Genomic DNA, 22,052 nt, shown 5'->3' on the forward strand with positions numbered 1-22,052 from the left:
TGAGTGTATTACATGTATCTGGTATCATGATAATCAAAGCAGTTGAAGAACATGCATAGTCTACGCACAGCTGCCACACGTGCACGTGCACGTGCACGTGCAGGTTAGAGGTCTCGGTGAGTAGAGGGTGCAAACCCATTCGGACCGGCCATCTGTTATTGGTGGCCTCGGAAGTAAGTCGACTACATTGGTCGTGTTTAGAGGAGTGGATATACGGAGTAGAGGGATGGTGTTCGGTCGCATCTCGTAGGGCTGGCTCGCCAAGGCACTGTGGTCCGAGCTCTCGCGGCCTGCGATGCAATGAGGGAGATCATCACTAACCCGACTACGTATCCCGCCCTCGATCTCACCCAGTCCTAGGAACCTCTCCAACTGCGTCGCGACATTCTCGTCAGAATCCACAATACTTGATACGTAGGACCCAGCCTATCTGCGAGCCACCCCGGTCGCCAATATGGTACGTCACCTCATTCACCAGCAGCTCACGCCTTTTTACTGACTCTCGACACAGCTGCCATTGGGCCTTCTGACGGCCGCGACTGGCCACCCTATGCTCGTCGAACTGAAGAGCGGCGAAACCCTAAACGGACTGCTCGTCAACTGCGACACGTGGATGAACCTTACCCTGAAAGAGGTTGTGCAAACGAGCGCCGACGGTGACAAGTTCATGAGATTACCAGAGATTTACGTTCGCGGAAGCACAGTAGGCGATCATCTCGTCCCTCTCGATGCACTCTACTGACCAATTTCCAGATAAAGTACCTTCGAGTGCCGGACGAGATCGTCGACGTTGTAAAGGAACAGCAAGCCAAGGACCAAGCGAACCGCGGCGGCCGAGGAGGAGGCATGCATGGACGAGGAGACCACCGGGGCGATCGTGGTGGAGGCAGAGGAATGAGGGGCCGAGGACGCGGTCGCGGAAGAGGAGGAGGCGGCGGTGGTGCTTGAGAGGCGGACATATACCCAAATGCAACGGCAGTCAGCGCGCGCGTCGCTTGTAAAAATCATGGCGGATTCATGTGCGGTCGTTGACTATGAAGCAACAATACAGGGAGCGAAAGAGCACTACTGCGGACTGTCAAGTTGGACAGGCTTCTTTGAAGGCTGCATTGGAGCATGACCTACCCAAGTGTCGACCTTCGCAAGAGCAGCGCAACCCTCCCGGTCTGGTCGTACGTTCAATCTGAGCATCTGAGGCTCCTCTGTGAGGTGAGCACAACAGAACGTCCGCTGTTTGGGGCACAGTTCCAAAGTTAGCTGCCTGACACGAATAGGCGCCAGCAAATTAGCCAAAAGGAACCCTGGTCACAATGGGGACATAACTGTTGGTGTTATTTCTGTGCCTCCCAGTGACACAAGTTACCTAGGTACCGCACACCTTGGTGATTAGCGTAGTCGTACGTTGATGCGGGGTCTGCCGTGGTCCCGAGCTACTATGCGGCGTAGGCGTCTGCTTTGGCGACTCTCCATCTGCGCTAATTATAGTACATGTGCCCCTTCCTATATGCCTCCTCTCAAGTCCCTCAAGGAGCTGTTCTGCTCTTTCCCATTCACCCAGTCCTGCATCTGCCAAGACATTGTTTGTTAACCTGTATTCAAGTCGCCCTTTCCAATCTCAGTACTTTGACATTTCATCACAAACACACTGTCCCACTCAACACAATGACGAGCTTCACTATCTCGGATGGCCAACTTGATGGATTGAAGGATCAGGTAGCTGTTATCACTGGTAGGATAACATGACCGGATATCCTTTACCGACTACTTATGCGCACCAGGAGCATCATCGGGTATAGGACTTGCGACACTCCGAAGGATCATCAAGCACGGCGGCAAGGTCTTTGCTAGCGACCTCACTCCCCTTCCCGAGCCCGAAGCATCATCCGTCCCCTTCTTGAAAGCCGACGTCACGTCCTGGAAAGAGCAACTCGACATCTTCAAAGCAGCAGAACAGAAGTACGGGAAGATCGACCATGCCTTTGCAAACGCAGGGATAGGAAAATCGACAAGCTTTCTGGAAGAAGATGTGGACGAGAATGGCGACTTGTTACCGCCGAAGATGAACACAATCAACGTCAACTTAGTCGGTGTAATGTACACCGTGAAGCTGGCCATACACTACCTTAAAAAGAACCCCAACGGTGGCAGCATCGTCATGACAGCATCGGGTTCAAGCTTCGCGCGGCTCCCGGCTGAAGACTACAGTACGTCTCGTCAACCCATATCAAGATTGAGTGCTGACACATCCCAAAGCCACAGCCAAACACGGCGTTCTCGGTCTTCTACGCGCTCTTCAGCCCCAACTTCACCCCAGACTCCCCATCCGCATCAACGCCGTCGCCCCATCCTGGACCGACACAGCAATTGTGCCCCGTGCCATGATCGCTGCGCTAGGCGATAGCAACGTGCAGTCGGCCGATGTTGTTGCTCGTTCTGTGGGTGTGTTGATGGCAGATAAGGAGCGTCATGGAGAGCTAGTGTACAGCGCGCTGGGCAAATTTGTGGAAATGGAATATGGAGAAGCGGGGTTCCATGCTCTCACGAAGCCCATGATGGAGCTTGCGGAGGGCGGAGAGAAGAAGGAAGTCCTGGCTGCTGAGAAGAGGGTTGATGAGGTGCTCGAGGAGATGGCGGTGGAGAACCATGGTATTTCGGTCGTTACTGAGTAGGCATTGTGGCGCTTTTGACCTCAGAATAGCCATGCATGTTTGAAGTCTCAAAATGAAGATCGTCGTTTCTTTACTCTTTGCTTTCATGCGCTTGGGCTAATGTTCGACACAGCATTCTTCTCCAGGCCTGATCACATTTAACAGCCTGGCAATCCACCGTCATCAGATAGGCAATCTCAAAGTACCCGACTCTTTCTAGGATTATTAATTAAAGTTCAAGAACAGAATGAAAACGAGACAGTATTTGCGACCAGCACGATGCCTTTGTCTAGGACGTTCCTCCCACCTGGGCATGTCGAGATGAAACAGGCGCGCTAGCGTGGCTTAGCTCCAAATGCCTCACGCAACCCTTAGGCAGCCGCATCTACTCCCCAACACGCTCAAACACCCAACAAACTATCGCAAAGACCTCCAGAAGCCGTAATGTCACCCAGCGGTCAGAATGGCCGCTCTATCGACACGTCTGACACCGATGCAATGTGGTCTAACCTTCGCATGGCCCATGCAGAGCTGGTAAGCACACAAAGATGCAGACGTTGGATTGTGTAGTCGCTAAACCCGTATGCTTCTTGTGTAGAAAACTCGTTCAGATGATTTGCAGAAGATCAATCAAGAGATGAAAGAGCTGAAGAAAAAGCAAGACGCCATCAAGAGAGAAGTGCAGGACTTGGAAAGGTACGATGAGGTTGTTCCTAATCCCAGGATCCTTGCGCGAAACTACCACCCGGAACTAGTAGTAACACCACTAGGGAAATGGATACTACCTCGGCACACATCATCCTGAAAGAAGCGCCAGCCCTCATAGAGCCTTTCCTCACTCGGCTGCCTCGAGAGATACGGGACCTTGTCTATGAGTATGTCTGCGTCCATCCAGACACCATACAGGTCGCTCTCCCCGGACAGCCTGGAGCTCGGGCAGACCCCTCAGTTGTTGGATCGGATGGCCAACTAATGGATGTGTCCTATCTCTCAAAGTGGGAGGTCGTACCTAGCGAGCTGTCCGAGACATATTGGTCGAAGAATCGTTTCGTAATCACAGTCGGTTTGTGTACTAACATGCGATTTGACTCTTTGGACACTTTCCTGTTGCACGGAACAGTGCCTAGTGGAAAACCGTTTTGGAGGGTGTATGTACGCCCGTGGCAGAAAATTCGTCATCTGAAGATAGAACTGGCATGCGAACATTGGGAATCCGACGTGCGCTACGGACAAGACAAGATGATTGACTACTACAAACCAGCATACGGTCTCGATGACGACTCCACATTCGCGCAGGCTACCGTGTGGAAACAAGAGGCTCAGGTTTATCCTCTCACTCGACTGAAAGGTCGAGAAGAGCTTCACATCGAGATCGAGATACATACCACGTTCGCCAAGCACGGCCCTGATGTGCAAGAATCCGAGCGTCACTTCGTCAATATCATGGAGAGCATTCGGCAAACTGTGTGCGATCTGATAGACTCTGGCGTCCGTGTCACGGTCATGTTGAGCAATCTCGACTATAGCGAAGTGGCTCGGGGGCCTCAAACGTGGGACATTACATCTCGCTTTGTCCTAGACGCAGAAGAGTGGCGCAGTGTACGTACATACTCGACCGTGATAAGGATCAAGGCTGACTTGTAGAAGGAAAAGGATCAAATTGAAGCGCGAGCCAGGGAGACTGGCTACTTCGGGCATCCGCATGCTGCAATGTACCATTGTGTTCATGTAGTAGCTACTGCTGACGTGGAAGGTTTCCGTGAGCTACTGTTGCGTCGTTGGAAGGTGCGATATGCTCTACCCTGGATGGAAGAAGAATCAGAAGTGCAATAGGGGCAGAACGGTCAGATTGAAGATGAACAGAGAGTTTGAGCAATGCCAGTAGTGCGTTGCATGTCCAGTCAGAGTTACGATGTAACATTATCGGTGCGCTGGCAGCGGCGGTGACTTTGATACAGAAGCGTGTCGAGTGAAAGTTAAAACCTCGAGTATACACCGCTTACTTCAAGGACCGCTATATGTATGATATCTACCAGGATCGGCAGCGTTTAACGTATTTGCGTCCAATTACGAGCAGTCATTTCCACCACATGGTACCCTGGTACGCTATCTCTCCGAAAATCGAGATTATGCGATAAGCTTCACATCACCCCAAGACTCTACAAGCACTTGTAGACCGGTGAGAAGGTCGAAAACTTTGGTCATCGCATTCTTCAAAGTGCATAGCATCTGTTCCCATGAGGCTTGTTCTGAGAGAAGTTGAACGTACCAATGAAATGGAGGACGCTCTTCCACAAGCGTTCCAAAGCTTAGTAAGGGCCGTGCAGTGCAATTCGTTGACTCGTTTTACGTTTGCGCAAAACCCACACGTCCCCTTACTCACTCTCCCGTCGATTTCGGATATGCAATGGCCCGTCAGCCTATCAGCCGCTTGACACATGGTAATGTTTGATCGGTCCCAGTCCCAAGAGTCGTGGCAGGAGTCGTGGCGTAGCGGGGTACCCGGGAAGAGATCTCGCCATGACGATGCAAGCAAGTGAGCCCTACGCCCTATCTACAACCGAAAAACGGCCATATACCGACGCTGACACCCGACGGCACATGAAAGGATTGCGACGGCTGTTTGCCTTCAGATAGATGGGTCGGCGATCATCGTGGAGTCCGGGGAAGAGCCGTCTCCACGCCGAAAGGCTCCGCTGGCGACCGTGCCCCAGGCGCTTCACCACTTCGAGAGCTAGTAATGACAGCCATCTACCTTGGCACGCGCGCGCTCCATCAAAAACGGCGCTGACAAGGACACCGGCCAGACCCAGCTGCGATCCGGCGTGAAGGAGGACCTTCCGGGGGGTGTGGAGTACAAATAAAGCAGAGGTGCGGCTGCGACGTTACGACTTGCCGTTGTTAAGAAATAGGCCGTTCCCTCCTTCTTTCTCTCTGTACCTGAACGCGCTCAGGACGCCGCTTCACCATGGCCCAAGCCCAGACGGATTACGCGGCTGAAAAAGACACGCCGAGCAGCCAACATGAAGACTTCAAGCCAGAGGACGCGCACCAGATTGCGGGACACGGCCATACTGCTACCGACATGCGAGTCTAGCCACTCTCTTCGATCTTCTCTGCTGACAATGTCGACAGCTACGGCCATGCTTTAATGCAATTTGATAAAAAGGCAGAGTCACGTCTCCGCCTGAAGATCGACTTGTACATTATCCCGACCGTGGCCCTTCTCTATCTGTTCTGCTTCATCGACCGTGCCAACATCGGAAACGCTCGTCTAGCGGGCCTCGAAAAGGACCTTGGACTCAGTGGTTACGACTACAACACCGTTCTCTCCGTGTTCTACGTCAGCTACATTGTCTTCGAGATCCCGTCCAATATCTGCTGTAAATGGCTCGGTCCGGGATGGTTCATCCCTATCATCTCACTATGCTTCGGTATCGTATCGATTGGCACGGCTTTTGTTCACAATATTCATGCCATTTGTGGCGTACGCTTTCTGCTGGGTATCTTTGAAGCTGGTATGCTACCAGGAATTGCATACTACATGTCTCGATGGTATAGACGCTCTGAGCTCGCGTTCAGACTGTCGCTATACATTGTCATGTCTCCCCTAGCTGGCGCTTTCGGAGGTTTGTTGGCTTCAGCGATTCTCACGCTCGATTCCTTCGGCTCGCTCACACGCTGGAGGATGATCTTCGCTATAGAGGGCATTGTCACATGCTGCTTGGCCCTTATCTCCTTCATGACGCTCACAGATCGTCCGGAGACTGCGCGCTGGTTGACTCAAGAAGAGAAAGATTTGGCGATTGCTCGTGTCAAGGTATGTCATCATCTACTCTGGAAGATCCATAGCACAGTGAAGTGTGGATTCGGCTAGACAACCTGGTATGTATATTACAGCTGCTGACTTTTGATCCAGTCCGAACGTGTCGGCCAGAACGAGGTCCTGGATAAGCTGGACAGGAAGAAAACGCTCCGCGGTATCTTCAATCCTGTGGTACTGGGGACTTCATTCATCTTCCTTCTTGACAACATCACGGTGCAGGGTCTGGCTTTCTTCGCACCCACGATTGTCAAGACGATATACCCAAACGATACAGTTGTTTCGCAGCAACTTCACACCGTGCCACCATACATCGTAGGCGCCTTCTTTACACTTCTCCTACCATTCCTGAGCTGGAGATTCGACAGGCGCATGATTTTCTTCATCCTGGGAGCACCACTCATGATGATCGGATACATCATGTTCTTAGCCAGTACAGATGGGCAAGTTCGATATGGTGCTACCTTCCTCATCGCATCGGGAGCATTTTCGTTCGGCGCGCTGTGCAACGCGCAGGGCTCCGCCAACGTTGTGTCCGACACGGCGCGTGCATCCGCTATCGGTAAGTACCAGAATTTGTACGTCATAATCAAAGCAAAGTCTGACTGAATGTTAGGTACTGTTGTCATGTTCGGCAACGTAGGCGGCCTGATCTCGACATGGAGTTTCCTCCCTACAGATGCGCCTAATTATCCCATCGGTAATGGGCTCAACCTGGCGACCAGCAGTACGATCTTGATATCGAGTATTCTCTTGTTGCTCTGGATCAACAGGAGCAACAAGCAGCGTGATGCCATTGATGTTGACCAGGAACTGGCTGGCAAGTCGCAGGGTGAGATTGAGGATCTGGATTGGCGGCATCCGTCGTTCAGGTGGAGGCCCTAAGGGAGCCTGCATTATTAATGTATTATACGAAACAAATGCCCATCATCACCCTTGCATGAAGAAATACCAACTGCAGTACAAGATGTTCCTGATGAATCCCAATGTGTGTTGCATGGCAAAGACCGAGTAATCCCCGTCATCCGGATTCCCCGCATCGATCGATAAGCATACCCACCGCCCCGAACGCGACCTCGGTCCAGCGACTCTTTCGTCATGCATCCGAGCACGACAACCATGATGAGCTATTCGGGTCATCGCTCCGCGCATCGAAGCTGCGCATATCTAATCACACATCCTCCCTAGCCTGTTCACCCGACATTGAACTGCTACGCGTCATCACATCACGTCTCAATCGCCATCAGCAACAATGCCTTCCGCCATCGTGATCAGGCAAGTCGAAGGCAAGCCAGGAAAGGTCTACTACCCACTCGAGAAGATAACTGTCCCGGAGCCCAAGCCGAAAGAAAATGAAGTAAGCTCCCTCTACCAAGACCTGCCACCCGCTCACAATCTAATCCCCATCACCCAGGCCCTCATAACCCTCACCGCCGCCGCGCTCAACCACCGCGACCTCTTCATCCGCCAACACCTCTACCCCGGCACAACCTTCGGCGTGCCCCTCCTCGCAGACGGCGTCGGCATCGTCACTTCCGCCGGCGCATCCCCCTCGGCACAATCATGGCTCAACAAGCGCGTCTTGCTGAACCCGGGTACGGGCTGGAAGGACAGCATGGACGGCCCCGAACACCCCAAGGGGTATGCGATAATGGGCGGCACGAAGAGCAATCCCGCAGGCACACTGCAAGATGTCTGCGCGCTCGACGCCGGTGAACTGGAGGAATGCCCCGACCATCTCAACGACGAGGAGGCTGCTGCGTTGCCTCTTACCGGTTTGACGGCGTGGCGCGCGTTCTGGGTTAAGAGTGGGAATGCGATGCCAGGACGGAATATCCTCGTTACGGGTATTGGGGGCGGTGTCGCGCTTATGGTGTTGCTGTTCGCTGTGGCACAAGGTTGCAATGTCTACGTGACGAGCGGGAACCAGGAGAAGATTGACAAGGCGGTCAAGTTGGGTGCGAAGGGAGGCGTTATCTATAAGGAGAAGGATTGGGATAAGAAACTTCAGGCCATGCTGCCCAAGGAGAGGAAGTATCTCGATGCTATCGTTGATGGCGCGGGCGGTGATGTTGTTAAAGTGGGGAGTAAGATACTCAAGGTTCGTTTTTCCCTCCCTCTCTCCCTTCTTGCAACAACAAGCTAATTTATCGATATAGGCCGGCGGCGTCATCTCCATATACGGCATGACCGTGTCTCCCAAAATGGACTTCCTCATGTCCGCCGTGCTGCGCAACATCGAAGTCCGTGGCTCCACCATGGGTTCGAGGAAGGAGTTTGCTGATATGGTGCGCTTTGTCAAGGAGAAGAAGATGAAGCCTGTGGTCAGTCGCAGTGTGCATGGTTTGGATGTGGAGAAGATTGATACCCTGTTTGAGGATATGAAGAGTGCGAGTCAGTTTGGCAAGTTGGTTGTTACGCTGGGCCAGGGTAAGGCGAGTAAGTTGTAACGTTTATCGGTTACCTCGATGCGTCTCTCTTCAGATACCTAAGTCTTTGTCCGAGAATGCCACACTTTACAGCTCAGTAAAGCTACCATGAGGATTATGCTGGCGCCCGACGAGCGCATATGGACCGCCCGTGTTTCTTTGTCCGGGGCCTGTATGAAACTAACGGAGTGAGCGGAGTGAGTGAGAGGAGGGTCGGACATGCACTCCCTCCGGCAATACATCGGAGATAGAGGTTGGGTTACACAGATAAGCATGACTACATAGCATCGCTTTTGAGCCCCCCAAAAGCTTCTTCTTGCATCATCCACATTCACTCCTCTTCTGCAACAGTTACGTCATAGTCAAGCAAGGACATCACGACCATGTCTACACGAGACTCGGATAAGGACAAACCGTACATACCCCATAACAGTCTAAAGCAGGATGGCTACTCCAAAGAAGGCGAGGCGACAGCTACATGCTATTGCGGAGCTGTACAACTAGCATTTGTAAGTTTGTGGGCCAGTGGCACCATGGTCTTCCTATACCACAAAGTTCTAATGCTCAACGCAGCCAACCACCGCCCCGGGCCTTGTAGACACCTTCGTCTGCCACTGCACCGATTGCCGAAAGATCACAGCGTCAGCTTTTACCTCAGCCTTCATTGTCGCGGCTTCAGCTGTCAAGCACATTCGCGGCCAAGACAATCTGAAGAAGTTCTCACAGTCCCAGACGACTGCTTCTGGCCAGGCGATGACGAACTGTTTCTGCGATACATGTGGAACGCTCATGTACCGACTGACTGAGCGGCATCCCGAATTTATTTTAATGAGGCTTGGTATGTGATGTTCTCCGGTCAAGCGAAATGTGTACTAAATGCAGCAGGCACCGTCGACGATCTGAATCTGATGGAGGGCTTACTGAGACCCAAGCGAGAGGTCTACGTCAAGGACAGGGTGAGTTGGGTCCATGGAGTGGAAGGAGCGAGGCAGAGTGAGATCATGGAGTAGCTATTGAAAACCAAGAACAGGGAAAATGAACAATTACCATGGCTGCAACATGGGGAAAGTTCTCTTTACAGTACTGTCTCAGACACAAGGTTCATTGGTGTCCTAGCTTGATGTCGCACCTGCTCAACAAAAATGAGGGTGAACAGTAAAGCTTATGCAGTTCCCATGAACACGACCCAACGGACATGCTTACCAAATCACCGATATCCTCCAAATCGCATGCAACCGATCCCTGCATATCGTCAGGAACCACCAATCGGCCACTAACACCGCAGATCAGGCCTCAAGCGTGAAGCCGTCCCAACGGAAGTTACGCGACGCGTGCCATAATTGTTTTTCTGGCTTGGGAAGACCAAAACAAGTCCGTAGCAACGAACCCTCCCCTTTCGTCGTTTGTTTCGATCCATTCGATCCCAGAGCCGGGGGTCGTTGTTCTTGAATCCTTACCTTGTGGGCCTGGAAGTGTAGGGAATGCGGAGTCGGGGTTAAAACGACGTTTTTCCATGTGTGTAATACATCGATGACGAAATGATATATTGGCTTACTGAGCAAACCATCGATAACAACAACCAACAACAATAGCCGGTATAGCCACTGAACGGACGGAAGGGAAAACTCGACCTGCATTATCTCTGATCTGTCAGCCAACTTAGCAGCTCCCGCGAAAGTTTTAGTGCTCACTATTACAAATCCTGGGGTACACAACATATCGCGAGGCAAGGAAGGGGAGAGGAACATAAAAAAGAGAAGGAAAGCCAGTCGCAACCATGAAGTTCATCAAGCAAATCGCCCAGCGCTTGAACCCCGACTTACACATCCCCGGCACCGACAACCCACCGCCAGCCGTGCTGCGCAAGTCAAAGAGTTCAACAACACTACTAGTAACAGAGAAACGAAAAGAACTCTCCACGCCGCCCTCGCACTCCTCGCTGCGCAAGAAAGCAAGTTCCATGTTCCTAGGCCGCGGGTCTAACATACAAGATTTCGCAAACTGGGGAGATACACCAATCCAAAGTAGTGGCACGCCTACCGAGGCAGCAGCATCAGCAACTAGTCTTCCCCCGCCTTTACCATCAACACCAGTACGCGCCCCAGGAAACGCCTACGCGCTATCCCCATCCCCGCTTTCGACACCGCGACCCTCGACGCAGAACTCCACAAGGACAACTCAGCCTTCCACGCAAACCTCAAGGCAAGCCTCGACCCGCACATCAACGCGAACATCAACCAGGACCACTCAAACGCCCACGCCTGTAGTACCAGCGACGCCCTCACTAAGAGATCCCGCACCAATAGCCTCATCCATGGCCATGTCCGTCAGCACATCCGATAAATCCCTGCCTTACTTCCCGCTCGCGGGGCAAGCCAAAGACGGGTTTTCCAACAGCGAAGAAGCGACTGCGACGTGTTTCTGCGGCGCGGTACAGCTCGCTTTTCCGGTCGAGGGCCCGGGATTGGTATCGACGTTTGTGTGTAATTGTGCGGATTGCAGGAAGATTACTGCGAGTATGTTTGCTAGTAATTTTACGGTTAGGGATTCGTAAGTCTTTTTTTCTTTCCTATTGAATGGTTCTGGGGTTGTGGGGGAGATGCGCAGGGCAGTGACTGACAAGAGATGTAATAGACACCTGCGCCACCTCCGTGGTCGTGCTAACTTATCGTCGTATGGTCAGGCCTCGACGATAGCTTCGGGCCATACTATGACGAACTACTTTTGCAAGACTTGTGGTACGCTCATGTATCGTGTTGGCGCTGCTTTCCCTGATTGTTCCATCTTGCGGCTTGGGACCGTGGATGATTTCAATCTCGTCGAGACGAAGTTGAAGCCGACGCGCGAGCTGTTTGTCAAGGATCGAGTGAGTTGGTTTGAAGGTGTGAAGGGGGATGAGGTCAAAAGTTTTCAGGCTATGTTGTGAACATGGTGTGGGCTTCCAAGGGCCTGGAGGAAGGAGTTTGGTAACAGGGGAGGATGTTGTACGGAGCGACGTGGCAAGTGAACATGTTGTTGGAGCTGGCGTACGGAGTTGGAGGGATAGGGGTAGGCTCAACTGGTAATGATTAGATAGGAGGGCTGGAGTGTAATATTATATGTGAGGTGGCGCGTTGAAGCCTCTTGAATATCTGCGCCAAGGTGACGTTGTGAGGCTTAGGATATGGTATATTGATGCATTGCATTCATGCGAAGAGACTGTCTCGAGAACACACCATGCTCCTTGACCTACAAGCATGACGCCACGCTGATGTTTGATAGTAATAAAGGAGAAAAGAAGGAGCTCACAGAGTCTGTCTGTCACTGCACATCACATGCCAAGGGTATCATTTACAGCCACTCATCCACATCATCCGCAACATCCATATCCGCATCCACACCCCCCATCTGCCGATCCTCATCTTCTTCAACCTTGATCTCCTGCTCTCCGATAGTAGCGGAAGAGTCATCACCATCATCGTCGTGAGGAGCTGTGGGTGCGTCATTCGTCGTCGTCACGGATTTGAGACCACCAAAGGCGTCGTTTGGAACCCATGCGAGATCGAGTTTGCCAACGTCGGGAATATTGAGGGATTGGTCGAGGAAAGTTTCTGCTTGGTAGCGCTCTTTGAAAGTTAAGATGAGGGTGTCGGCTTGCTCGGGGTGACGCTCAATATTTGTGCATTCGGGTATGTTCTGTATATATCGTTAGCAGAGATGATTGAATACACGGTCGAGTTTTATTCACAAGAAGGTGTTGCCGCAGAGACTCATCCCTCGGTGTATCTGGCTTGATCATCGTAACTGCCAGGCGCCTAGGCCGGTTGTCGAGCTTCTTATTCACTACACTTCGACCAGCATAACCACCTGCACGGCCCCTGTATGCGCCCCGGTAAGGTGCGAAGCCCCTACCCCGGGCGTATCCTCGACCTCGGTAAGCTGGATTGAAGGCGCCACGACCATGAGTCGCAGGTTCGCTAGGACCGTGTTGATCGAAAAGTTCCGCTGCTTCGGCTTGTAGCGTGGCAAGAGTCTGGGCGAAGTCGTCGTTCGGGTCGCCTGACAGTTCAGCAAGTTGTCGCTTGATCTCTTCTATCTCCTTGTTCTTTTCTTCCAGCTGTCTCTCGATATCTGCAGCTCTCGCGTCTGCTTCCGCAGCCTTGCGACGACGCTCCTCGAACGCTTTCTGAGCTTCTGCCTGCCTAATGGCGATCGCCTCTAGGTCGAGCTTCTCTTCTTCGTCTTCTTGCTTCTCTTGGGCCAGCTTTTCCTTTGTTTCTGGTGCGTACCAGTAGACCTTAACGAACCGGTTCTCAAAGACGGCCTTGGGACTATGATAAGCACGCCTAGCGGTCTGGCGATCAGCAAACTTGATCACTGCTAACTGCCTCCTAGAGTGTAGCTCGAGCTCATCGATATCGCCAAACTCTGAGAAGTAGCTCCGTATGCTGTCCTCGTTGAAATGCTCCGCTGGAATCTGTTCGACGACAAGGGTCCTATTCGACTTGTCACGCGAGTAGCCCGGTAAAGAGAACGATGCACGTGCCCTTCTACCCTTAGTTGCACGAGGCTGGCCACCGGACACTCCTTGCTTGTTGGATCCTCTAGATGGCTGTACAGCAAGGAAAGACTGCTCCGGATCGTACTCGGGGATTTCGTCGGGTGAAACTGCTACGGCGGCGTCGCTATGTTCGTGTGGACAAAGGGTACCCAGCGCGCAGAAACCCCTTTCATAATAATCAGCACACTTTGTCTTTGGCTGTCCTTGGTTCGAGCCACCGTCTTGCGCATTGGAGAAAGGAAGCTGAGGCATGCCCGGCAGATTCGCCCCGAAGGCTGCTGCCATGGCAAAGAAAGCCATGGGGTCTGAGGTATCGAATGGTAGAGGGCCTGGCGGAGGCGGCGGCACATTTGCGAAGTTCGGCATACCACCAAAACTCGCGAACCCGTTCTGTGCCCGTGCATCTCCAGTCCCGGTATTCCTACCGCCTCTGCGAGCTGTCTGCTTCGACGGCCTGTTGACTCCTGCGCCGCTGCGGGTATAATGTGGATCCTGGCCCTCTTGCGACTGACTGTTGTCCCTCTCCAACACCTTGCGCTTCCTCGACTGATTCGAACCATCCTGATATAAGCCCTGAGCTGTCGGTCGGCCGGGTAGGAGATGTGATGATGCTGAGTTACTCTTCGCAGCAGGACCTTTCGGGGCCCCGAATGGCACGTTCGACGGATGCGGTTCGTATTCGAAGTTCGTGCTGCCAACTATGGACTGTATGGGCGCGGATTGTGAGGCTTGCGACGATGCTTGTGGTTTCGCGTCATTCGCTTTCGGCTTCGGAAGATAGCTCTTAGCTTTGAGTGCTGCAATAACGTCTTTTGCAAAAGGCTCGGTGTCTTTGGGCCATTAGCGACGAATTGTGACGTAGTCTTCGCATGCGCTTACTCTCCGGGCCAAGGAAGTCTTGCAGTGACTCGATCAAGGTACGCTGCACGTTTGCATCCGTATCGTCGACGGTAACGAGAGCGGCTACATAGTCAGCGAGCACTCCGCCTTCCACACCGGAGCTGCAATGCAGGTCAGTATGCGCCTGCGCGACAGCTTTGGTGAGAGCAATGTGTAGCTCCGACTTACATGTTCTCCACGTTCGGCAGCAACCAACTCTTGAACACGGCATGATCTTTCTCCTCGAGTAACATGGCGAATCCTAGTAGCAAATTAAATTCATAACCAGGTTGCGCGATCGCGTTAATGTCGAGTTGCAGTCTGGTACTGCGCTGTGGTGTTTCTGGTGGGACTTGGATTGCGCCGAGCGTACATCTTTCGCGTTGCTACTAGCGCGACGGCAATGTCATAGCTCTCTTACCCGTGAGCACGTGATGCCGATGCCCCGCTACATTCACCATCTCGAACTCCTAGTTGATCTAACCAGCAGAAGGCGCACCTACCAGACCTGGAAATTGCGTGCATTCATTCACAACAACATCACCTTTACTAAAACATGTCACACGTGAAAGATGCTGAAATATTTGTGCGATATAGCTTGATTTTCTCCAACTATACTACACTGAGAACATGTAAGGAAAAGGGTCATCATCCGTATCTTTCGTGCAAAGCCCCAAAAAACCCGACTAATATCAAGGGCGAAACCGCCCGGACCGACATTTACTAGCTCTGGTTGTCCCATGGGGGAGCTGTTTGCGTCATACATCGACCAGCGGCCACGAGCTTGCCCATGACTGTCGGATGACCCAGAATCGCGAATAAAGGAAATCTAACGCTTTTGCGAGCATTCCCTTATAGCTTGTCGTAGTACTGCAGGATTCGTTAGCATATGCTGTTTCAAGACCATGCGGGAGGAAACTTACGTTGGAAACGTCGGGCACTTCAGTCTTGATACCCTTGCGCTTGCGCATGTCGAAGACGATCTTTCCGGTGAGGGTGGAGGGGTCAAGTGCCGAGCCACCAGTGAGATGTTGCCAATGGTCGAAGACTTGTTGTGGGAAGGCCTGTCCACCAGTGGCGGCACGGAGATCGGCAGTGAAACCGAAGGACTCGTTGACGGGAAGGTACGCCTTGACGTTGAAGAGAGGAGTACCAACACGCTGGGCCTCCTCGAAGACGTGACCTCTCCTGCGGGTGAGGACACCGTAGATACCACCCATAGCCTGCTCGGGAACCTGGATCTCGCAGAGGTAGACGGGCTCGAGAAGAGTGGGCTCGGCAAGGAGAGTGGCGGCGTAGAGGACACGGCGCGCAGTGGGGATGATCTGACCACCACCACGGTGAATGGCATCAGCGTGGAGAGTAACATCCATGATGTTGAAGCGGATGGAGCGCATGGGCTCCTCAGCAATGGGACCTTCCTTGGTAGCCCACTGGAAACCAGAGACGACGGAGTCCTTGATTTCACTCAGGTACTGGACGGCCTTGGTCTGGTCAACGAGCAAGTTGGCACCGGTGGTGTCGGGACCGAAGCACCAGATCTTACGGGCATCGGTGACGTCCCAGCCGTGCTCGTCAGCAAGGATACGGGCACGCGACTTGATATCATCACGAGGAGCGATGACACCAGTCTCGATAGCGCGGGACACCTCCTCGTCCAAAGGCTGAGCAGTGAGGTAGAGACGGTTGTGCTTGTTGGGCGACTTGGACAGCGCGGTGATGCTGGAAGTGGCGTTGACGGTCTCACGGTACTGCACGACGGGGTCGGAGATACGGAGAGGAACACCGGCGTGGTCCTCCTCGAGATCCTTCAAGCAGATCTCCAAGTGCAACTCACCGGCACCAGCGACAACGTGCTCACCAGATGGCGAGATGTAGGTCAGAACGCAGGGGTCGGACTTGGAGAGACGCTTAAGACCCTCGACGAGCTTAGGCAGATCCTGGGCGTTCTTGACCTCAACGGAACGCTGCACAACGGGAGAGACAGAGAACTTCATAACCTTGAGGTTGTGGGCAGTCTCGTTGGTGGTGAGGGTACCAGACTTGAGCAAGAACTGGTCAACACCGACAAGACCGAGAATGTTACCGGCGGGGACGTTGTCAATGGGCTCGATGAAACGACCCATCATGAGAATGGTACGCTGGATGGCCTTGATGAACAAGTCCTCCTTCTTTCCGGGGGTGTAGTTGGGGCCCTGAATGCGGACCTTGAGACCGGAGCGGACGGTACCGGAGAAGACACGACCGAAAGCGTAGAAACGACCCTTGTCGGAAGTGGGCACCATCTTGGAGACGTACAGCATGAGAGGACCGTTGTGGTCACAGTCCCGGATACCGATAGCGTTGACATCGTCGTGGGGACCCTCGTAAAGAGTCTCCATACGGTACTTCTGAGCGGTGACGGGAGAAGGAAGATGGAGAATCATCATCTCGAGGAGAGCGTCAGCGGCGGGAAGGAACTTCCTCATGACGACCTTGAGGAGCTGCTTGCCCTCGAGATCCTTCTCATCGGAAGTGAGCTTGATCTCGAGCTTCTCGAGGAGAGTGGGGATCTCGTCGGTCTTGAAGTTCATGACCGCCTGGAAGATGCGGAAGATGGGGTCCAAGATGAACTGGTTGAAAGCACGCTCAAGGGGCTGACCCTCGTGTGTGCCAACCTTGGTCCACTTCTTGGTCTTGGGGTTGAAGAAGGAGTCACCCCAGAGACGCTCCATCATCTTGTTCTTGTCGACACCGAACTTCTTGGCGTACCTGGAAGCGAACTGGCGGATGGTGAAAGCCCAGCCGTGGAGACCGGAACCGAAGGCGATGGTACCCTTCTCGGGGTAGACCTGGACATCACCGAGGGCCTTGTCGTAGTAGGTGGCGATGACGACGTTGACGGACTCGATGACACGGGAGAAGTTCTGGTACAGGTCCTCCTTGCTGAGCTGGAGCTCGAGAAGAGCACGGTCGACCTTGTTGATGATGACGACGGGCTTGATACGCTCACCAAGAGCCTGACGCAGGACAGTCTCGGTCTGGACGCAGACACCCTCGATGGTGTCGACGACAACGAGCGCACCATCGGTGACACGGAGAGCAGCAGTGACTTCAGATGAGAAGTCAACGTGACCGGGCGAGTCGATCAAGTTGATCAAGAAGTCGTTCTTGGTGGTGGGAACGGGGATGTCCTTGAGGTCGTCCTCGTCCTTGAGGGTGGCGTACAGGGAGATGGCAGTCGACTTGATAGTGACACCACGCTCCTGCTCGTCAGCTCGGGTGTCGGTGAAACGAGCCTCACCAGCCTTGGCAGCCGAGATAATACCGGCACGCTGAACGAGCGAGTCGGTGAGGGTGGACTTTCCGTGATCGACTGTGGTGGGGTATGTTAGCTTTCTGTCCAGCCCGATGCTGCGGGGTTGCCACGAGAGCGCTTACCGTGGGCAATGACGGACATGTTCCTAATGTTCTTAGGGTCGTCCATGAGACCACGGATCTAGCCGCGCAGTCAGTATTCATCCTTCCGGTGTTGCCAATATCGACGTGTGGTGCGGGGTGATGTGTGCGCGGAACGTACCTCCTCGACGGTGAAGCTGGCGTCATGTTAGCGATTGTCCAATTGTTCCCGCAGACAAGAGACGAAAGGTCCAAGCCTGGAAGGGAGATGGGGACGGCGTCGGCAACTTACTTGACCATCTTTGCGGTGTTGGTACTGTTCTTCTTTTACGAAAATTCAGTGGAGGGGAGTTGACGAATACCCCGCTTTGAGCGCGCGGATTCGGTGTATAGGTCGCGGGTTGAGCTGATGTCTCTGGCGATGCAGTCGACCAGAGTCAGACAGACGGGAGTTGATTATAAGCCGTAGAGGCGGGCGTGCGTCTGGTGAGAAGAGTTCTGCGAGGGGGAGCGAAGGTTTTTAGTAGAGCTAGTGGTGGGGTCAGTCGCGCTTTCCTCGCTAAAGCACGGCCCACCAGTGGCGCGAAGTAGCCTGTAATGCCCAAACTGGCCATGCTGCGGCGCCCTTTCGCTTTGGTACCGCACAACTCGATGTGCTGAATTCTATGATTTCCCCAGAATCGAGGCCATGACTCCACTGATCTCTTGTGGTACTGCCAGTCACTCGTCTGCGGATTACAACGCGGCGGCCCAATACATACCATTGGGTAGCGCCGCGACTGGTGTGGGTCATGATCGGGGGGAAATATCGTCACTTGTAATTTCACCTACTAGATTTGGCCTTGCAGCGGAAAAATGCATGGCTGCATGTGCCCCAGTTGGGTGTTTGTGGCAAGTCTACGCCTTGCAAAGCCCAAAATTATCATGCACTGGTACAATGGTTACCATCTTTCGTGATTTCCTTGTCAACAGCGCCATGGCACAGGTTTCAGAGGCACCTTGGTTGGAATCCGTCCGGAAATAGATGACTTCAGCAATCTAATCGAGCAATTTCAGTGCCCTCCCGCCCTCAAGGAATTGCAATATCATGACTCTCTCATTTTTGCAAAATATCTATTGGGTCAAAAGCAGGCGATTCACAAGATGATGCTTTGAAATCCAGTCGAGCGGCGTATGTTCATGAGGCTGCTACCACGTTGGGCTTATCCCCGGTAATTCCGCAGCCCTTTGGGCCCACTGCATAGCCACGTCTCATTTTCTCAGGGCACGACGATAAATCTTTTGGAATACCAGTAAAATACAATGTGCGTTGACCGCGAAACCATTGTCTCAAGTTGGAAAACCGAAGTACATTCGCTGTCCTGTCCAAAAGGCATATCCTATTCAAAAAGCCCATCATACATCACCAAAGTCTCCGGTGACCAAAACATGAACGTCGGCCCTGACATTTCCCTTTATCACAAAGACGAGGACCAAGCAAGCTGTGGAATCATTCCTCCGAGCTGCCGCCTCTGCCTCTACCTCCACGATAGCCACCCCGTCCACCCCTACCACCCCTGCCTCTGCCTCTGCCCCTTCCTCTTCCTCTTCCTCTGGCATTGCTGTCCTCGCTGCCGGTACCTGCCCACTGATGCCCATCATTGGCGGAGAGTGCCTTGTTCGTGCTAGTTGGCTGCTTATTCTTGACATCTACCGCAGGAAGTGCCTCGCTGCGTGCCTGGGGCCTGGTAGTCCGACTGTGCTCTGGTTCTGGCGAGACTTGCGCCATGCGATCCGGATGAATAAATGCCGCTAGTTTTCCGCGTTCCTTACGCTCTTCGGAAGTGTTGCGCATCACAGTTTTCTGCGGTGACGTATCGTTGCTGCCTTGTGCTTCAGCGACTTGCGCTTCACCCCAGTAGGAGCGCTTCTGGTATCGGTCTTGGAAGGGGGGTGTCGAATCTTTCCGGTTGAGGCTGCCGTAACCTGCCTCATGGTAGTGTTCTCCCTTTTCGCGGCGCTTGCCTCCACGTGTGCCAACACGGCTTCGGTGGCTAAAATTTAGGTGGCCATCTCGGGGGTCATGCGGAGGTGTAAACCGATCTGTCTGGTCAAAGCCCCGCTCGTGATCTGCTTCGTCGTGGGATAAATCTGACGGCTTTCGCGGATGTCGCTCGTAGCTTGACTCCATTCGATGAGCATCTTCATCATCACTGACATCGCCCCGCTTGGCCAGCTTTTTCCGCTTCTGTGCATGAGGGCGCTTCCGTGATCGTTTGCTATGTGCTTTATCTTCTGAGTTCCTGTCGTGAAATGAAGCCACGGCATCGTCATTGGCCTTTTGTTGTATGATGCCCTTGTCAATGTCGTCGAAGTTGGCGGCCCTTCTCGATGGATGGATATTCTCTTCCACGTGAGCAGCTGGCTGAGCAAGTGATGCCTCTTCTGAGCGCTGGCGGAATCTGTCCCAGTACCCTCCTCCGCGCTCGCTGCCCCCACTGATCCTCAGATCTTCAACTGCGGCTGGAACACCGTACCAGTCATCCGCACTACCGATAGAGTCCTATCAGTAACATTTAGCTTCGCCTCTATCGTGCGCAATACGATGCGCAAAAAATAGAACAGCAAAATCCAAAAACGCAAAATCCATGTTTATACTCAACGCACTCTTCCAACTCTTGCTCTGTCTCTCTCCCTCTCATCTGCCCTAGGGTCGTTCGGCACTTCCACTTCATACTCCTCTTCTTCGACCTTGTGGAACTTCTCAACTTCGGCGCGCTCACCGTGCGCACGGGCTGCGTCCAACATGAACCTGACCGTGCCATTCTGACCACGGATGCCAATTGCAGACTTTGGTGCTTGGTCTGCGCCAGGCGAGAGTGCGACGGGGGTAGCTGGGGTAAGTGGACTTGTAGGATCGATGCCATTGCGAGGCTTGACCCCGTTGGCTGTGCTTTCTGCGTCGGCGGCTTGCTCAGACTTGTACTGAGAGTAACGTGGGATGTGCGCTGCTGAAGCCTCCTGGTTGAGTCCAATGCGGATGTTGATGAAGTGTTCGAGCGTGTAGGATGGTCCAACCGAAGTGGCGCTGCGGTGGTGGGTGTACAGATCGAGCATATCGAGGAGCGTCTCCATAACCTCTGCCCGGCTGGTAGCCCACTTGTGGTATCTCACAGGTCCTGCATCTACGAACTTGGCGGCATCCTTTCCGTGCAATCGTGCGGCAAGCTCTAAGCATGCAATAGCCAAAGTCGGCGTAGACTGCTTCAGCGGTGCAAACGTCCTGTATGAATCGATGCTCAGGTTCCACGTTGTTTTAGCCTCGTCTTTCGCGTCAAATCTCAGAGCTCTAGCAAGCTTGACCATGACCTTTTGGGGGTATCGGTTGCGGAAATCGAAGCCGGCGCTTTCGAGCATGAGACGTTCGAGGCCGATGATAAGCTTGGAGTGGTTATCGAAGCGCTGTTAATGTGTTAACTTTGAACTCGTAGTTATTCTCGCTCACAAGAGGTGCATACCGGATCATCGCTGCTTAGGCTCTCACCAGGCCCAACCTTGAGGTTCCAATGGGCGCAAAGAATCTCCCTACTCTTCTTTAACGTATCCTCAATCTTGCAGGCTGTGAAGAGCGCAGCAGCTGCCGCGTCTGCCCAGTTGTACTCATTGTCCGCGTGTAATAACCTGAACTTGTGGTAGTAGATCACAGCTGTGTTGAAGGTACGGATAGGCAGCTGCAGCGCGCGCCGGACTTGATCTATCCAGGCAACGCCTTGCAGGCGCACGGCATCCTCCTTGGCATCGCTCATATGTATCTCCGCGAGACATTTCTGCATGCGCGACTGCAGGATGTAGGGCTTCGCGATCTCGATGTAGGACGGGTGTGGTCCCACGCGCTCAGGATCGCGCTCCGAGGGGGAGGCGGTGGGCGCCATGACGTGCGCTTTTGTTCAGAACCTGTGCTGAACGTCTTGCGTCGTTGCAACTGTTGGTATTGGGGTGTCGGTTGGAAGCAGCGTGACTGTGCGCAATCGGTCGGGCATTCACTCCTCTGCCGCGCTTTTACGATGGCGTCCCAGGCGAAAGACAGCAATCGTGGGAAGGTTCTGGGGCTGGGAGGATGCTGCTGCGGGCAAGCAGGCGGTGGAAACACGAAGACAATTGGTATGTGGAGTGGACTTCAAGGGTCATGGTCATAGCTCTAGTCCCTGCCCGCTGTAGACATGTGGACCACTGAGCTTGCAATCCACCCAGCACGTTTTGCAAAAGCACGCGAAGATTGTTCTTGACTTCATACATTCTCCATGCCATTATCGCTGTCCTATATAAGGCCGGGGGGGGGGGGGAGGGGGGGGGGGGGGGGGGGGGGGGGGGGGGGG

General features: G+C 53.4%; 8 protein-coding genes across 8 annotated transcripts; 5 read left to right on the top strand and 3 right to left on the bottom strand.

Moving 5' to 3' along the window:
• Positions 1-454: 454 nt before the first annotated feature.
• J4E92_009668 (uncharacterized protein) lies at positions 455-948 on the top strand (the record flags this gene model as incomplete). Its single annotated transcript, XM_051501011.1, has 3 exons — positions 455-457; positions 512-703; positions 754-948. 3 exons carry the CDS (start codon positions 455-457, stop codon positions 946-948), a joined length of 390 nt encoding a protein of 129 aa, XP_051348742.1.
• Positions 949-1,662: 714 nt separating this feature from the next.
• J4E92_009669 (uncharacterized protein) lies at positions 1,663-2,669 on the top strand (the record flags this gene model as incomplete). The annotated part of the gene is made up of 3 exons (XM_051501012.1): positions 1,663-1,729; positions 1,779-2,204; positions 2,254-2,669. 3 exons carry the CDS (start codon positions 1,663-1,665, stop codon positions 2,667-2,669), a joined length of 909 nt encoding a protein of 302 aa, XP_051348743.1.
• A 423-nt stretch (positions 2,670-3,092) lies between these two features.
• Positions 3,093-4,292, top strand: J4E92_009670 (uncharacterized protein; the record flags this gene model as incomplete). The annotated part of the gene is made up of 3 exons (XM_051501013.1): positions 3,093-3,182; positions 3,247-3,344; positions 3,419-4,292. The coding sequence occupies 3 exons, from the start codon at positions 3,093-3,095 to the stop codon at positions 4,290-4,292; spliced, it is 1,062 nt and encodes a 353-aa protein (XP_051348744.1).
• A 1,507-nt stretch (positions 4,293-5,799) lies between these two features.
• On the top strand, positions 5,800-7,356 carry J4E92_009671 (uncharacterized protein; the record flags this gene model as incomplete). Its single annotated transcript, XM_051501014.1, has 3 exons — positions 5,800-6,468; positions 6,568-7,033; positions 7,088-7,356. The coding sequence occupies 3 exons, from the start codon at positions 5,800-5,802 to the stop codon at positions 7,354-7,356; spliced, it is 1,404 nt and encodes a 467-aa protein (XP_051348745.1).
• A 367-nt stretch (positions 7,357-7,723) lies between these two features.
• On the top strand, positions 7,724-9,910 carry J4E92_009672 (uncharacterized protein; the record flags this gene model as incomplete). The annotated part of the gene is made up of 7 exons (XM_051501015.1): positions 7,724-7,828; positions 7,886-8,572; positions 8,631-8,910; positions 9,004-9,088; positions 9,334-9,409; positions 9,474-9,738; positions 9,786-9,910. The coding sequence occupies 7 exons, from the start codon at positions 7,724-7,726 to the stop codon at positions 9,908-9,910; spliced, it is 1,623 nt and encodes a 540-aa protein (XP_051348746.1).
• Positions 9,911-12,230: 2,320 nt separating this feature from the next.
• J4E92_009673 (uncharacterized protein) lies at positions 12,231-14,573 on the bottom strand (the record flags this gene model as incomplete). Its single annotated transcript, XM_051501016.1, has 4 exons — positions 12,231-12,575; positions 12,628-14,270; positions 14,320-14,441; positions 14,509-14,573. The coding sequence occupies 4 exons, from the start codon at positions 14,571-14,573 to the stop codon at positions 12,231-12,233; spliced, it is 2,175 nt and encodes a 724-aa protein (XP_051348747.1).
• A 598-nt stretch (positions 14,574-15,171) lies between these two features.
• Positions 15,172-17,997, bottom strand: COT3 (Elongation factor 2; the record flags this gene model as incomplete). Its single annotated transcript, XM_051501017.1, has 5 exons — positions 15,172-15,189; positions 15,243-17,674; positions 17,740-17,797; positions 17,879-17,894; positions 17,990-17,997. The coding sequence occupies 5 exons, from the start codon at positions 17,995-17,997 to the stop codon at positions 15,172-15,174; spliced, it is 2,532 nt and encodes an 843-aa protein (XP_051348748.1).
• A 1,189-nt stretch (positions 17,998-19,186) lies between these two features.
• Positions 19,187-21,608, bottom strand: J4E92_009675 (uncharacterized protein; the record flags this gene model as incomplete). The annotated part of the gene is made up of 3 exons (XM_051501018.1): positions 19,187-20,239; positions 20,344-21,138; positions 21,195-21,608. The coding sequence occupies 3 exons, from the start codon at positions 21,606-21,608 to the stop codon at positions 19,187-19,189; spliced, it is 2,262 nt and encodes a 753-aa protein (XP_051348749.1).
• Between the last annotated feature and the right edge of the window lie 444 nt (positions 21,609-22,052).

The sequence above is a fragment of the Alternaria infectoria genome, assembly GCF_024043175.1.
Source record: "Alternaria infectoria strain BMP 0036 chromosome Unknown scaffold_26, whole genome shotgun sequence".
Lineage (NCBI taxonomy): Eukaryota > Fungi > Ascomycota > Dothideomycetes > Pleosporales > Pleosporaceae > Alternaria > Alternaria infectoria.